The sequence below is a fragment of the Sciurus vulgaris genome, assembly GCF_902686455.1.
Source record: "Sciurus vulgaris genome assembly, chromosome: 3".
Classification (NCBI taxonomy): Eukaryota; Metazoa; Chordata; class Mammalia; order Rodentia; family Sciuridae; genus Sciurus; species Sciurus vulgaris.
This window is the reverse complement of record NC_136463.1, coordinates 153,133,082-153,150,755: the sequence shown is the minus strand read 5'-3', so window position 1 is coordinate 153,150,755 and position 17,674 is coordinate 153,133,082. Positions and strand designations below refer to the sequence as shown.

At 37.3% G+C, this 17,674-nt stretch overlaps 1 protein-coding gene across 1 annotated transcript in view; it reads right to left on the bottom strand.

Moving 5' to 3' along the window:
* The window catches only part of SGO2 (shugoshin 2), a 30,740-nt gene extending 19,846 nt beyond the window's left edge, over window positions 1–10,894 (bottom strand). Inside the window, exons 1-4 of the mRNA XM_079135544.1 lie at window positions 10,818–10,894; window positions 4,544–4,672; window positions 2,307–2,482; window positions 1,397–1,474 (exon numbers count right to left, since the gene is read on the bottom strand). Coding sequence (XP_078991670.1) covers window positions 1,397–1,474; window positions 2,307–2,482; window positions 4,544–4,670 — 381 coding nt within the window. The 5' untranslated portion in view covers window positions 4,671–4,672; window positions 10,818–10,894. The remainder of the gene's footprint in view (window positions 1–1,396; window positions 1,475–2,306; window positions 2,483–4,543; window positions 4,673–10,817) is intronic.
* Between the last annotated feature and the right edge of the window lie 6,780 nt (window positions 10,895–17,674).

Here is a 17,674-nt window from a genome sequence, read left to right as displayed (position 1 = left end):
TTGGGCAAGAGATGAGATGAAGTCACTGGAGGGTTTTAGGCAGACTAATATTTAACAGGATCACTGTGACTTCTATTTTGAGAAGATGCAGAAATGCGAGAACAGAAGCAAGTTGGGATGCCATTACAATACTCAGGTAAAAGATGATGGTAGTGTGGCCATGGGTGGTGAAATAAAGTTGTGAAAAGTGGTAGAATTCTGGACTGATCACGAGGGCAAAGCTAAAAGGATTGGCTCAAGGATCAGAGATGGAGCAAAAGATAGGAAAATACTTCAGATGAAGACCTCAAAGAGACAAGTTTGGTGGCAAAAGTAAAATTTGAGATGCCTTTCAATGGCCAAATAGGGGTCAAGCAGGTAGCTGGATAGGTATCATGTGGAGTTCAGAGGAGATAGCCAGATTGGAGCCGCAAATTCAGAAGTTATCAGTACACGGTAGTAAATAAAACCATGAAATTGATGAATCAAGTCAGGAAAATAAACAGGAACCAGCAAACAGGCTGAAAAATAATAGCCAGAGAGTTGGAATGAGACATAGCTGTGTGTGGTCTTCTAAAAGTTATAAGAAGGTCAATATGAAGACCAAAGCTTATCCATGGAGATTTGCAACATTGACATGAATGGTGATTTTCAGAAGAGCAGTATTAGTGTTACAGTGGTGAAAACCCAACAGGGTGGTGCAAGAGAAACTGAAAACAGTATGAACAACACTCTCACAAAACTCTGCTATGCTACACCCAGGTATCGGGGTACATATCTATAATTCTAGCTGCTTGGGAGGCTGAGTGAGGCAGAAGGATCAAAAATTCCAGGCTATCCTAGGCAAAATAGCAAGACCCTGTCTCAAAAAAAAAAAAAAAAAAAAAGCCTGACTGGGAATGTAGCTCAGTGGTAGAGCACTTCTTAGGTATAGAACAGTTTCTTCCACCTAACTTGAATTCACTTGCATTTTCTTCTCAATTTTAATGATTCCCTTATTTACATTTAAATCCAACTAGAATTCATTTTGAAGAATGCTATAAAATAGAATCTGCCTCTATTCCCCCCCAAATAGTTTTTCAAATTGTTTCCATCTTTTATTTTAAAATAATACAAATTCTTCCTAATTTGAAATGCTTACCTTCCAATTAAGTTTTTATTTCTGAGTCTGTTTAAGGGCCATTGTATTTCAATGAGCTATGTAATCCTATTACTTTTAATAGATATCTAAATTTTATGTAATAATTTCAATAACCAATTACACGAAATAATATGCTGTCAGCCAGTTAAAAATGGATATTATCATTTTTTGTACAAAGTTTAAAATATGACTCTCTAACCTTGATGGTATTTAACTATTCTCAATTATCCTCAACAATGCTAAAAAATGACATTATCCACACACAAATTCACTTACCTCAGAAAGACTGCTCATTTCAATTGCAGTTATTAAGTTATTGTTCATGAGTGATTCTATTTCTATAAGCTTCTTATTCTGTATATGTAAAATAAAGAATTTTTTTTAATCAGTTAAGCTTTGGAGTTTATCATAATACCATACATTTTTGAACATCAGTGTGAGAAAATTCAATTGTTTTCTATTAAGATCACATTGAGCTAAAAAGGTACCACACCAAATAGTCCAAATAGTCATATATACACAGACACATTTACACATTTTGAATGCTTTTGAGATATCAATTATAAATTTTCCTACAAACATTTTTCTATCTTCTTATAATATATACCACATAGCAAGTAAACATGGTTGGTTAGCCATAGGAATTGAACCTTCAAATATTGTAGGTCATTTCTCCATTTTAAATTAATTTCTACTCATTTTAGATTTAGATCTATAGTTGCAGCCTAGCTAATCACTGGCTCTCACTGCCTTGCCTATGGACAGATTTGGAAGTTGGAAGAAAAACAACAATTACAACCTTCACTCTATTTGGTTTGTGGCCAGGGTAATGCTACAATTAAAGGAAAATACAAACAGCCCAGGAGGATCCTTATTTTGTTTCCCTGGAGGAATTAAGCTCATCTTTTTATAATGTCCTCAAGTACCAAGCTTTGCTTATGATAAGCAATCAAATGTGCATCACAATATTATATTGGTTTACAGAGGACATAAGCATACATTTAGAATTAGATTGAAGTTACTTATTTTATAACCCATGTTGATCCTTTAACATATACAGCATATTGACCTTCAATAATTCTTTGCAACATCAGAGACTTCAAAAAAATTTTTGGAGTTTCTATAATAATGCAGTTAAAATATTCTAGTTACACATTAGAATTCAAAAACAATATAGCTTTCATACCAAGTTATTTAGCTTTAGGCGAAGAAATGCATTCTCAAAATTCAGTTTCTCCACTTCTTTTTGCAAAAGCATCTTTTCAGTTGTAATTCTTCTAGAATTCTCTTTTTCTCTACTAAGAGCCTGAGCTAATGCTCTATTATTGTGCTTTAGAGAAATCTTAAAAATACTTGAATTATCTGTAAAAAGATTTTTTAATAGTTACTATTAAACTTTTACTTTAAGAACTTTTTATATTCCTTAGTAAAACTTTTCAAACAAAATGCATTTCAGTTTATAAGTTTGAACTGAAGGTTAGAAAAAAATAGCAATACAGATGTCATTGTGAAAAAAACTGTACCCAGAGTTTGAAGCTGAAGAAATAAAAGCTAGATAGAAGATGAAGAAAAGTCACAAGGAGAGTAAAATGTGTATAAATGAAGTTAAGAATAAGAGGAGGACAGTAATACACACGCAGTTTCCTAGATCGTTAGATCAGTTATAAAAATGAACTCTTGATACTTATTGTCCTACTTTCTTTCCTACCTTTGACTAGAAGGTAAAACAGAAAAGCTGATCCCTCTAACTGGCGATGTCCCATAGGAATTAGAATAGTCAATCTGTGAAACATTTAAAGTCAGTTTCTGTAGTTCCAGAACTGAATAAAATAGCTTTATATTCCCAAAGTCCATTTTTCAAACCTCAAGTAGAAGTTGGGAAAGGTAGTGCATTCCTGTAATCCCAGCAACTTGGGAGGTTGATGCAGGAGACTCCCAAGTTTGAGGTCAGTCTCAGAAACTTAGCAAGGCCCTAAGCAACCTAGCAAGATCCCGGTACCAAAATAAGGCAGGGAGAGGGGGATGATGGGGATGTGACACAGTGGTTAAGCACCCTTGAGTTCAATCCCTCGTACCAAAAAACCCTTGAGTAGAAAGGGGCTTCCTTACTATAATTTTGGACAGATCATCTAAATGGTGGGATCTCATACTAACATCCAAAAGATCCTACCTCTTATTTCTAGGCATGGACTGCAATCTAAACCTGACCTGTTCTCTTTAAATATACTATTCAAAGATGATTTAAATCACTACTGAAATGTTATTCTGTTGGTAGCAAAGAAATTTCAGTGTGCATTCTTTGGTTTAACTCAACTTGAATATAATGTGTTCCCTTTGTATACTTGAAGCATAATTATATTTTAATAATTTGGATTTACATGTTATCAAATGGCAATAAAATAGTTCATTGGATAAAAGAATAGTTTATGTAAAATAAGTTTTATAAAATGTAATATTTTGGGATATTCAGAGAAAGTTTGAGCATCTAAAAAACAGGGTCCAAAAAATGACTTTATCTTTCGCATAGACAAAGTAGTTTGAGATTGATCTCCTTGGCATAGCCAGTGGAAAAAGACTAGAACAGTTCAGAATTTCCATAAACTAAAGGTAATAACATTTACTGTTGCACTCCTCAAGCATATCCCTCATAATAGGGGGTGAACAACAGGTCCTGCCAAAGAGAACACTATAGTGGAAACAGCCACTAAAGGAGGTGGGCTAACACACAAGATGGGCCTAGAGACCTAGGTGGAACAATGTCATGATTTAAAGATACTTAGGATGTTTTTGTTTCATAAGACACGATTATCCTTCACAGGAGCTATATCAGCAGGAAATGTAACTATAAAGGATAAATCCTCCTTTCCAACTAAAATAGATATAAATCTATTGAAATAATTTGTACAATTAGTGAGAATTTATATTGGGAGTTTCCTTATCTCTTTCTCTGCCCCACCCCCCAACACCTTAACTCCAGAATTCATGAAATCCCATTCCCAAAATGTAACAATCTGTTACTTTTTTAGCTCTTTTCCAGAAAAGTCACTTTGGTATTTTCTTTGTAGCATAAGCGATAGCTGCCTTGGGTCACCAAAGCCTTGCTGTTGAAAATTCAGCTGTCACCACTAAGAATAAATCACAACTCAATTAATAGGAGTTGATGGACAGAGGAAGGATCAAATTGGGGGAAATATCAACTAACAAAATAGTCACTTCAGCAATTTTCTTTCTTTGAGATAGTATCTCACTAAGTTGTTCAGGCGGCCTCAAATTTGTGATCCTCCTGCCTGAGTAGCTTGGATTACAGGTGTATGCCACCACACCTAGCATAATTTTCTATACTTGGTGAAATAAGATAGCAAATATATAAATATTCCAAGAAAAGTAAAGGTGTGAGTATATTTTTTAAAAAATGGTACTTACTGATTATTTTTGTTTTGATTTTTGAAGCAAGAGAAACATTCAATTTAGTCTTTGAAATTCTTTTGTCTTTCACAAGTCTCTTAATTCCTGAGGTAATTGAATCAGCTTCCATCATTGGGTACTCCATCACTGAAGTGAAAGGAAAAGAAAAGGTGAGGGGTTGGGGGGGTAATTAATTATAGTATTGATTAATAAAAGTAAAAGGAATAAATCTCCCCAAACAAATCAAGATACTTCAATAAAATAATCCACCAACACCACAGAAAAAGGGTAACATAATCACATTCTAGAAAGTAAAATTCATGACTCAAAATATATGCCCTTCATACATAAGTATTTGCAAATTCAATGCATAAAATCTGAAAGTATGAATGCAATAAAAAGTAATTTAAAGTAGAATACTAAAAAGTAAATGACTATTTTTTTCATTCAAACCTGTATGCCAGGCACTAGACTAGGTACTGAAGACAGAGGAAGGTTATGATCTCTGCTCTCACAAATAAATAATCCAGTGTGGAATCAGACCTTGTTTCGATACAATGCAAGAAGTTTAATGGATGCACAGAAGACATATGTCTAATTTGAGGAAGGAGAGGGGGATTAGTGAAATAGGAAGGAAAATTTAAACTTGTCTATTAGATTTATGGTCTATTAGACCTTAAAGTCTAATTAAACATAGAAAGATAAAGAAAAAATTATAGTATGATAAGAATTGTGTCTCTAATGCATAATACGTAGAAGTGATTAACTCTACCTGGGCAGAGAAAAAGGATCGGAAAAAGTTTCTCTGAGAAAGTACAGTTGATATTGAGTCAAGTACTCGGACAAGATCAATCTCCCAGGCCTACATTCCCTTCCCAAGCCTCCCAAATTCACCTGCAGATTTTTAGAAATTCTCCACTACTATCTCCCTTGAGTTCAAAGGATTTCTCACTGTGCTCCTTATGTTGATTACAAGAATCCCTAAAACTCCCAGGTCACCCTATCTCTCTCATTCTAATCCTGCTCCAGCTCTCCACAACCCTCATTTAATCTTAATCTCCATTTAATGCCCCCCACCAAAGATACGTAGTTCTAAACCTGATGTGGAAAAAGAGTCTTTGCAGATTTGATTAAATTGAAGATCCTGGAATGGAGAGATTATTCAGGTAGGACATAAACACTGTCCTCAGAGAGGAGAGCAAAGATTGAAGCAATGCTGCCACAAACGGTAGACTGCCAGCAGCCACCAGAAGGTGAAAGAGACAAGGAATGAATTCTTCCTTAGAAACTTTAGAAGAGCAGCTCTGCAGACATTCTGATTTCAGCTCAGTAAAAAGTGAGTGTGGACTAAGCCTCCAGAACTCTAAGAAAATAAGTTTCTGTTGTTTTAAGCTATCTTGTTTGCAGTAATTTGTGATAGTAGCCACAGGAAATGAATATGGTCTCCATTTCTCACTATGTCCCAACTCCTGAAGTCTTTCCAGCTGAAAATTCATTATCAACAAAACCTCTCTAGCCTCAATATTTTCTCTAAATGTTCCCTTCATCCTCTTGAACCAGGCTCTCCCCTGAGGATGCAGACTCTCCAGCAGCCCTAGAGAATAGATGAGGGTTACTTTTTGTCCCATCTCCCTCTTAGAGGCCACATCGCATTCATACTTACAGATACCATTCATACTCTTTCTTGACTAAAAATTCCCAGTCTTGAATAGAATATCACTAGATTCTATTACTCTGTACCCCTCATAGCTATTGTGCACTTACCATTCTGTGGGTCACTTCTCTTTATTAGCTGATAATCTCATATCCTGGTTCACCTTTATTTTCTCTGAGAACACTAAAGTAATGTAGAGAATTTTATCAAAACTCTCATTACAATTACCTACCCCTATCATCCACATCTGAGCATTTGTCTTCTCTCCTATAGCTATAGTGTGTGTTCCTATCCAGGTCCAAGTTGGCCTTACTTAGATATGAATATATGCACTGGCTCCCATGCCTTTCCACCTTCTCAAAAACACAACTCCAACAATTCTCTTCTCTACATCTATCTCCACTGGATCATTCTCATCAACATCTAAATGTACTACTATTTCCCTCTCTGTTTCCACTTCACCCTCAGAATATTACTCCAGTTCTCTGCAAAAAAATCTTTGAAAGAATTATCTATACTCAGTTTGCAATTCTCTCAAAAACCTATTTCAGTAATTTATTCACTCTGTTACACCAAAACTGCTTTTGCCAAGATCTCTAATGGCCTCTGCACTGCTAAATCTAATAGTCAATTCTCAGTCCTCATATAACTTGATCTATCAGGATCTATATGACTTTGATATGGTTAATTCCGTCTTACCCTAAAACTTTTTTCCTTGGCTTCTAGAACACCATACTCCTGGTCTTACCCCCTACCCCACCTCCAGGTCACGCACATACCTAAACAGCTTTTCCCTCACAGTCTCTTTTATAGGTCATACAATAGGTTCTCTGCTGGACTTCACATGCACTATTTCATAGTTTCAGTCCTCATGATTTAAAATACCACCTGGATGCCAAAACTCTGAATTTATATCTTTAGCTTGGATCTCTTTCCTGAACTTCCCTGGACTCAGACAGCCAACTGACTATTCCACAGTTCAACTGAAAAACCAAAATAGGTTGTCCAATATACGTGTGTCAAATTTAACCTAGCCAAAACTGCTCTCCCAATAGCCTTCCCCATTTCAGTTAATGGCAACTCCATTCTTTCGGTTGCTCATGCCAAAACTGTCCCTCACACCCCAATTTACCTTCAATACATATTTAAAATCCAACCCCTTCTCATACTAGTCTACTATTTCCAACGTACTCCAAGGCACTATATTGTCTCACCTGAATTTTTGCAATACCCTCTTGGTTCCTGACTTCAACTACTGCCCTCCCTACAGTAGATAAGTTTATATATTCTAAACTTTCCAATCATTCCCACTGTTCTAGTCTTTACAGTGGTCTAGAAGCCTCTCTGCCATCTTCCATTCTTCACATCAATCTAATGTGAACTCTTCTTTCTCTCCCTGTAGTTCATTCCTGTCAGGTCACACTGGTCACCAAGATCCAAATGTTCCTTACATATACGAGGCACTCTTCATTCTCAGGTCCTTTGTATTGTTTATTCTCTATTTAGAATAAATATCCTCTACTTAAAAAGTTGTTCCTCCCTCATTCACTTTGTCTCTAAAGTATGATTTAAATGTCACCTTCTCAGTGAGGTCATTTAAAACTCTAGCTCTTTCCCCTAGCACGTCTGATTATTCTTACACTTTTTTAATTTTTTCCAGAGCATTTAAATCACTATTTAACATACTTCAGAATTTAATTTACTGTCTGCCCTCCCCAACTAGAATTTAAGTTCCATGAGATCATGCATTTTAGTATATTTTATTCAGATATGGTTGCCAGCTGATAGAGCAATACCTAGTGAATGCTATGAACACAATAAATATTTGTTGAATGAATAAAACTTTAAAACTAAAAACTTATCAGTCATCAAGACTAGGAATGGAATTTCAGGAAGAAGGAAAGGTATTTGCAAATGCATGGAAATGGAACATTAAGAAAACACAAGTGGTACACTGATACTGGTCTATATGTACTATCTAATTCTTCTCCCAGTCTTAGTTGATGCACACTACAATGATTATGATTTTTTCAATATTACTTTGTAGAAACTGTTCACTAAGTCTACTAAATCACCATGTTGTTAAATCAAATAACAGTGTTCAAAGCCCAGTTCTCATTTTACTTATTTATGAGCATTTAAATTGGATCATTCCCTTCTTTTGATATAGTTTCTTCTAGTTGGTTTCTAAAACAGTACATTCTTCTGGGTTTTCTCCTGCCTATTGATCACTTCTCAGTCTTTTCTGCTGGTTATTCTTCATATCTTTAATCTTTTACCATTGGAGTTACCCAGATGTCAATTCTTGGGTCTCATCTCTTCTCTATTTACATATCTTCCCTGGGGCTATCAGTGTCCTGACTTTTAAATCTTAATGCTGATGATTCCCACATTTATATTCCCAATCTACATTCTCCCTGAACTTGACTAATTCATCTGTCTACTCATCATCTCCTATTTAAATATCTAATATTATTTCAAATTTAACATGTCCCAAATTCCCCCCACCCCAAACCTGTTCCACCATGTTCTCTTCATCACATTTAATGGTAACTACATCCTTCTAGTTGTTCAAGACAGAAACTTCTCTTTCTTTCACATCCACATCTACTCTATCATCAATCATGCTTTTGAAACATATATCTACATGGGTCACTTACCACTATTTGTACTCTACCACTCTGATCCAAGATGCCATTCTCTTTCCTACAGTTTCCTAAATGGTGTCACTCCTACTACCTTCTCCCTTACTATCTATTCTTAATCCAACAAACAAAAACATCGTTAATCTTAGTAAATTTGTGTAAATAACTCCTATGTTATAAAATCCTCCAGTGGCCTTCCATGTCACTCAATCTTTGTGATGGTCTACAAAGTACTACACAATTTGATACTTCTCCCCATCTGTGTACCCATCTTACCTCTTCACTAAGTTCCTGCCACATGGACCACTTCGACATGCTTCCAGTGCTGAACCAATGCATTCCTTTTTTCCTTTGTATCAACTCTTCCTTCAAATAACCACAGGAGTTGCTCACTTCCTTTAAGTCTCTGCTCAAATGCCCTTTTCTTAATAAGGTTTCCCATTCAAACTACTTAAAATTGCACACCAGTCCCCATTCCCCTTTTCTGTTTTATTTTTCTCCATTGACTTATCAATATCTAACAAAAAACTAAGTAATTTTCTTATTTAATGTATTATGTTTTTTCTTACTGAAATGTAAGAATAGTGGGGTCATGAAATATTTATCAATTTTGTTTGATAAGACAAACTTGCTGGCATATAACAGTTACTGGGTAAACATTTGTGGAAAAAATGAGTATGGATGAATGGAAGAACTTTCCAATAGTAAAATTTGCCCAGTATTGGAATGGGTCTCCTTTCAAAGCACTGAGCAGATGACAGCAGATGTTAATAAAATAACAGGATAATAGTTTTAGGAGGAATTTCTGCAATAGGGAAGAAGTTGAACTAGGAACCTTTCAACATTAAGGTTCAATGCTGCTTCCAAAAGTTTTACCACAAATAAACTTTAAAATCAAAGATCCATCTCTATTCATTGACAGTAAAACACAAGAACACAGAAACTCCAAACAAACTGCTGTATCTCACATTACCTGAAAGTGAACCTAACATAAAAACCAAGTCCATCTCTAAAAAACTCCAGTAGGGAAAATCAAATTTTATTTTACTAATTAGGAAAACACAGCTGAACTGCCTCCCCAATAAGCTGATTCTTACACTGTTCCTAAATTAATAAACAGAGCTATCACCCATCCAAATGCTCATGCTAGAAATCATGGAGCCTTCCTTAACACTGTAACCTCCCGCATCAATGGCCTCAACAAATGGCACCACAGAAGTCAGAATCAGACCACTGGAGTATCATTCCAGGGTGAGTTACCATCTAGACACAAAGACATTACAGATAGTGGTTAGAACTCTGTTGGAGCCCCAGTTCCAACATTTCACAGCGATTTCGACATCTCTTAAGTCCCAATTTCCAGATTCATAAAATTATAGAAAATAAGAGCATCTCCTTGCAGGCACTGACGTCATGTATGTACAGTACCTAGTATGGAACCTGCTACATAGTCAACACTCAACAATATCAACTCTTAGCCAGTCCGCATCTCGGTTGTGTCTAAATACAAAATATTCTGCTTCACATCCAATCCTCCTGAATTGTAGCCTTCATCTAGAAACATCATCACTCCTATTTTCTACCTAAATCCTACCTGTGCATCAAGGAGACCCAGCTCAAGTTCTGCGTTCTCCCCAGTCTTCCATCACTTTCCCTTCTGCCAGCCTCTCTGCTCCAAATGAGCGCGCTCCCTCGAGCCTTTACAGCCAGCACCCCGAACACTCATTCTGCAGTTTGTATTGAGCGCTGGAAATCGTTACAGAAGCAGGAAATCGAGCAGTCACAAAGACAGAAACCCCTTCCCTCGAAGAGTTGGTGGCTCGACCCTCCCGCCCAGCTGGGCGCTCAAACCCAGGAGACCCCGGGAAAAGAACCAGCCGGAGGGAGGGCCAGAGACCCAGGCCGACAGAGAGCCGGGAGGTCCAGCTCGAAAAAGGCACAGATTCTGTCATTCAGGGGACCGCCACACCAATGTCACAGGTCACGGACTTACCGCTTTTAGCGTGGGGCACCACCACCCAGCTCCGGGTGCTCGGCGCGCAGCCGCGGCCAGAGGACAGGTTTAAACTCCACAACCGTTAGCGGTTGCCGCAGCAGCCAATCACGTTCCTAGAAGGCGGTGCAATGGAGCGCAGTTTCCAGGAAGTGGGCGGCGGAAGGGGCGGATCCCCGCTGAGAGCGCTGAGGGGGCGTGGCTAGGGAATCACAACAGGCGCGTAGGGGCGCCCTGAGGCTTTGAGCAGGTGGCGTGCGTGTGTCTTCAAGCGTGGTAGAAAAAAGGAAACGCGCCTCTGACAAAATACCTTCATTAATCATGAAGAAAGACTTGACAGCCACCTCAAGTCTGTTGGAAGGTTTATATTGTTTACCTTACTGGAAGACTGCCTGCCTACATCTTACCCTTATTTCTGCATGCGTTCATTACCAACTGGGATTTCAGCCCTTTAGCATTCACTTTAAAGCATTCCTCATTTGACTTTTGACTTTTAACTTTCTGAGGGAAAAGCTGCCCAGACATTCCATTGAAAACCCTAGATCTCATTAATATTTCTGTACTGTACTAATAGTCCGATTTCCCTGACTACAAGAATGGCATTTTCCATTATACACCACTGCATTAAAAAAAAAAAAAGAAGTATTATTTTCCTTTCAAATCAATCCTGTAGGTTTTTCCCACAAATGAATTTCATAATCTGCACAAAGAACTTGGTGAAACTCCACAAACTTTCCTCTTTACATACCATTAGGTTGAAAATAGATAACTCTTAATGATAAACATATCATTATATTATTAACTTCATATTATTATCAATTTTTTGTTCATTTGGGGAAGTTTGAGAATCACAACTTTCCATCTTTAAAGAATCTAAACAGTCAATTGATGCAAAAAGTGCTTTTGAATTAAGATATTTTGTTTATATATTTAAAGGTCAGTTTTCCAAAATAAATTTAAAAAATAAATAAAGGTCAGTCTTCCAACAGATCTAATTACATAAATCTTCTATAAGTAGGAAATTATTTAATGATTGACTAGTTGCCAAAATTACAATAAACACTTCAGTAATAATGGTTTCAAAGGTAAAATGGTGGTTATAGAAATTTCTGGTTACCTAGGAGTTAGCTAGCACTATAGTTTGTTTAACTAACCTAACACATTAAATGCTCAATGCATATTGTATGTTTCTTTAAATGAACCTTGTCATGGCTCTGCCATTTAATACTTATTTAATTTAGACAAAGGCATTTAATCTTTCTAGGCTTCTGTTTCCTCAATGGTGAAATGGAGTTTGATAACAACATCCAATATATTTTTATGATGGTTCTAATCAACAGATGCGTTTGTTCAGATGCATTAAAAATGCTTTCCTCATAGCTCACTAATTTTGTGGCTACAACTTCAAAACTAAAATAAATAGAGGAGACAGAGAATTCAGAGATAGGAGAGTTGTTTAAAAAAAATAATAGGACAAGAATACCAATACCTCTATTTTTAGAAAAATACTCTCTTATCTCAGAGCATTTAAGATATAAGTGCTTTGTAAATTGTAAAATGCTTTTCAAAATGTAAATTCTTGTCATAAGCAAATATAAGCCTAAAAATTATAATAACTGTGCTGAATTTAATTTGATCTCAGCTTACTTTCCAGTCACTTTTGCTTTTTGGTATAATAGACAGAGGCAGGAACCCTGGATGAGGAGTTAAGAAATGACTGTTGTAATTTAGCCGTTAGTTCTATGCTCCTAGTTACAAATTCCTTATCTATAAAATAAACCAATTAAATAAGATCACAGTTTTACTATGATACTGTCCTGCACTGGACACTGATTTTGTTCCTCTCCCACTGTTTTCCTTTAAACTCATTAGTTATCTGATTTTTTTTCTACCTAAGACTGAACTCTAGGCAATTAAAATGTGGTTGTTCTGAGCCACACACCTCACACATCAAAGAAAGCAAAGGAAAAGGAAGGCACAAAGGCCGAGTGTTAAAATCTTTTTAAAAATTCTCTGTAACTGATCAAAATTACTGAAACAAAAAGCATCCAAGAAAAATGATTCCAAGCAGAAGTCACTGCAAATCAATAAACCAATAAAACAAAGTAGCAATAGAGTACTTTCATTTTATTAACCCACCTGATCTGATCATATGTGCCAGTCTAAGAGGATGAATTGTATCCAAAAAAAAAAAATAAAAAATAAAAAAACCCAGGCTGATAGAACCAGAAAGGAATATTGGGTGGTTTGTGGAGAGAATAGAGATACAGGCTTGGAAAACAAAGGGATCTTGGCAGCAGGCAAGGATCTAGCAGGCTTGCTTCCAGACAGCCCTGGGAAGATGCCACTGATCTTGCACAGTCAACTGTGGCAGTAGATGCTGCCACTGGGACCAGCCTTGCTGCTGCCTCTGGATAGAGTGGCCGTGGCTATGGCACTCCCATTCCACTCCTGTGACTTGGCATCACCTGCTCCTTTTGCTAGACCTGGGCTGGGTATGTCTGGAAGCCTGAATCATGTGCTACCAGTCCTAGATGCAAAGGAGTCCTTAGCAGCCTGTCTGGCTTTTTTATCTTCTTAGTGAGGTTTAATTTCTGCCTTCCACTTAGAATCATAAGGCAAAGAATTACCCAAACTCAGGAAGGCCGTTTTGAGTTGAGCAGCCCTCCAAATGACAAAGGTTTGTTTCAATATTTTATGTATTTTTGCTACAATAATTATATCTATTTTCTTCAATAGACTTTTTTTGGCTGTACCAGATGAGGGGTAGATAATAACAGCAGCAGATAATGTTTATCAAAAAGGCATTCTGTAAAGTTCTTTAAACGTTTTTAAAATTCTCACAATAATTCTGTGTGGTAGGTATTTCCTTTTTACAGTTGACAAAACTGAGGAGCAGAAAATTTACATAATCCCTGCAAAGTTTAGTGAGTGGAATAGCTGGTGTTGGAACCTAGGGTCATCTCCCGCTTTGGTTTTGTAGGATGGCATTTGAATTTCCTCATGTTGCCTGCTTGCCAGCCTCCTTCTCTGATAAACATTTATGGGGAGTCCCTTTTGTGCCTGACATTTTGCTGAGGTTAAAGATAAGTGAGGCAAGTCCTCCTCCCTTTACAGAGAAGGCAGACACAAACAATCCATTCCCCTACATTGTAATAAGTAGACCTTAAGTGAGGTTTGCGAAATATCCTAAGGAAGTAATTAAGAAGCAAAGGGCAGCTGTAAAAGAAGGCAAACCCTCAGGGGAAGTCAAACTGCGGCAAAACATCTAAAACCACATTGGGGTTCATCAGGCTGACAGCACACAGCCTTGTCCCAGAAAGTAATTCAGAACTGCTGAGATACAGGGAATGTGTTCTCAAGTGGTGGGTGCAAAGGCCAAAAGGTTAAACAGAAATTGGGTGATGGGAGGATCTTGGGCGCCCAACCAAGAAGACTTTACTTTGAGTGGATAATGTGGGGATGGAGGGCCTCTGGAGAAGTTTAAGAAGGGGAGGGGCAAGATTAGAAAATCATAAAAATCCAGGAACAATGTTAAGGATTGATTGAAGGGGGCTTCAATCATGAGACTTCGAATAATTCAAGAATGTTTCTGCGACTCAGGCAAGGGCAGGAAAGGCACAAGTGGGGCACCAAGACCCTGTATCTCTGAAATAGGTGTATATATATCTGGGGAGGGATAGAATAATCAGGAATTTGGTCAACTGCTTGGCTGAATGGAATCTTTTTTGAAGCTCATTCATTTATGCTTCTTTAGTCTAAATGCTGGATGATATTGAGATAACAGGACGGAATCTACTTTCCAACCTCCACCCTGTATCTCCACAGGGAGACCAAAAAGTTTCAAGTATTCTTTTACTCAATATTTCCAATGATGAAATTCAAACCATACAAACTGGAGGCTGGCAGAAGGAACTCGAAAAGTCAGCTGTTATTTCAGTAGCTTTACTAATGGACTTATGTTCCCCAGGCAGTAGTACAGAGTCTTGAAGTCCGCATGACCATAGTTCTCTCCACATGGGATGTACCTTGGCTATTGGAGTAAAAGCCAGAGATCTCCCCATCCTTCCTCATCTTATGACAGCAACTTAGACAGTCTGCCTTTGCTAAAAGTGGCTAAAAGTGGTGACCCTTTACTTAGGCCTGCAGATGCTCAATGGGTAACTAAAAGTAGGATAAAGTTTGATATTTCTGTCTTTATTCTATATCTGTCTCCTTTATTACCTTGAACTTCATGACCTACTCAGCTCTGTGTGTGGGCACATTAATCATTTAAGGGGTATTCATCTAAAAACTGATAATACAAGATTTGTTGTACCTAATCTATCTCACACACCTTCAAGATTGAGGCAAGATTTGCAGCATCCTGTTCCAGACCTCTGGAGAGGCACAGCACCCTAGAAGTCTGTAGTCATTTGCCCTACACCTTCCAGGAACAGCAGAGCCTTGAAGACAGATCACCCTATATAAGACTGCTCCCCTAAGCAGGAGCAGTCATCTCATGGGAATTGAATTGCTGCTTCCAGGATCACAAGTCTGATAAACATTCTGAACAGAAAATAAAGATTCCTTCCTCAGATGATAAGGATTTCTCTGGGGTCATCTCAGAGAACCAGAACTGAGATAATGCTCAAACAGACCACAGTTTGACCAGACTGCTCAATTATGCATACCTCCTTCCTACTGCTCCAATTCTTCCTCTATTGAAACCTAATGCTCATAGCACTGGGAAGCAGAGCTGAGATGCTTGATCTCACTTTGCCTTCCCACTGAGGTCATATTGATTGAACTTTTTTTTTTTTTCTTCTGTTTTTCATCATTACATTTTGTTTGTTTTGGGAGTGAGTGATTGGATCTGATTTGTTGGAAATCCTCCCCCATCAAAGTCAGGCATCTGGCCTTGGACTTCAGTAACAATTTTAACACCCCTTCTCTCTTCCATTTTTTGCCGCAAATGCTAAGGAATAGCAGTTGTAGAAAACAATGAATTCTGCTATTTGAGGTATTTATATGGAAGTGTGTGCCCAATAGATACACAGATAAATATGGAGCTAAGAAGAGATGACTGGATTTTGGGAAGTCATCAGTGAACACTAATAGAAATCACAGGCATTGATTAAGCTATGGAGAAACAGCAAGTAGAAGTTTAAAGAGGGTAGAAGGTGGAGCCCAGGTGAACATAAAGGTTTGGAAGAAAGATGGAAAGGTAGCAAGCAGGCAATGACAGGTGAGAGGTGAGCTGTCTTTGTGGAAGCCAAGAGAGGAGATCATTTCAAAGAGGGGACGACCAGGAGCTGGGGATATGGCTCAGTGATAGAAAAATGTTTAGCACACATGAAGCCCAGGGTTTGATCCCCAGCACCGTGAAAAATAAATAAATAATGGTCAAGGAGGGAACTGGCATTCAATCTTGTCTTATGCTGCAATAACAACTGAGCGAGAGCAGCCCTGGGATTTGATTGAGGCATTTCTTCTGCAGTAGAGGGAATGCAGAGAGCTGACACTTCTTTAAGGATAACAAGAGAAGTAGCAATGGTTATAATAGACTCCTTATAGACTCCAAGTTGGAAAGAGAGTTTGAATTTTTCTTTTCTTTTCTGACTGGGAAGAAGATGGTAGAGGCAGAGAGTGAATGACATAGGAAAAGAGACGATAGTGTGGATCCAGAATGGAACAGGGACAACACCTTGGGTGAAGTCACCTCTTCCTCTGAGGCAAGAAGAGAAGACTAGATGTGGGATGAGTCTGCAAATGAAAGTGTATTGTAAGCTTTCAAGTTTATGTGAATGTACAGCTTTTATCTGTCACTTCATTTAAAATATTTGCTTCCCTTAAAAAAGGCTCTATATTTTAAACATTTTTGATACTTTTATTTTTTAAAAAAGACATTTCAGAGACATTATTCAGAGAACCAAAACTTTCTTATCTCTTGTAAATAGTTTCTCTTACAGAATGAAGGAATGATTATTTCATGCCTGAAACACTCAGTATTATTATATCAACCACTGCACAAAGATAGTGCCTCTTACGATACAATTAATCACAGAAAAAAATACAAAGCACTAGTTTCAAACTGGGTTGGCTGCTGATGAAAACACTGAAAACTTTGAGAGGGAAAGATAAAGACACTGAATTGTATATTGTAGATTTCTCAAAGTAAAACAAAATTTAGATGATGTATGTAAATAAACCCAAATGATGGGCTCACTGTTTCTTTTTATGCAAGGTAGGAAAGTGTAAGTACTAAATATTCATCCTAAACATTTTTCACAAAGATTTTCTATGTTCACCCTTAAGGCAAATGTGAAGTACTTTTCTCCATAAAAAATGACTAGCAATTTTTGTTAATTCACAAAATATCATTTTTCTTCTTCTCAATCAGCTTAATTTTACCATTAAGATAGATGAATAACTGGTTTTGTTAAGATCATATTTACCATTTTAGAATTGATGACATTATAGGAGAGGAAAAGAAAGAGCCATCCCTTACTTCCCCCACGCCAATACATGATGAAATAACAAGGAGGAAGCCATCCGCAAGCTAGACAGAGAACCCTCACCAAAAATGGATCAGCTGGCACCTTAATGTTGAACTTCTCAGTCTCCAGAACTGTGAGAAATAATTTTTGTTGTTTAAGACACCCAGGCTATGATATTTCATTATGGCAACCCAAACTAATACAATTGTGTGTGTACGTCTCTGAGCATGTGTGTGATTATATATGGTGTGTGTGTGTGTGCCTGTTTGTGAATTGTCCACATTTTTAGTGCATTTATTAACCCTTCCTTCTCAGGTTTTAGGAGTTGTCTGGAATATTTGTTGCAAATATTTTCTCCCAGTTTGCAATTTATCTTTT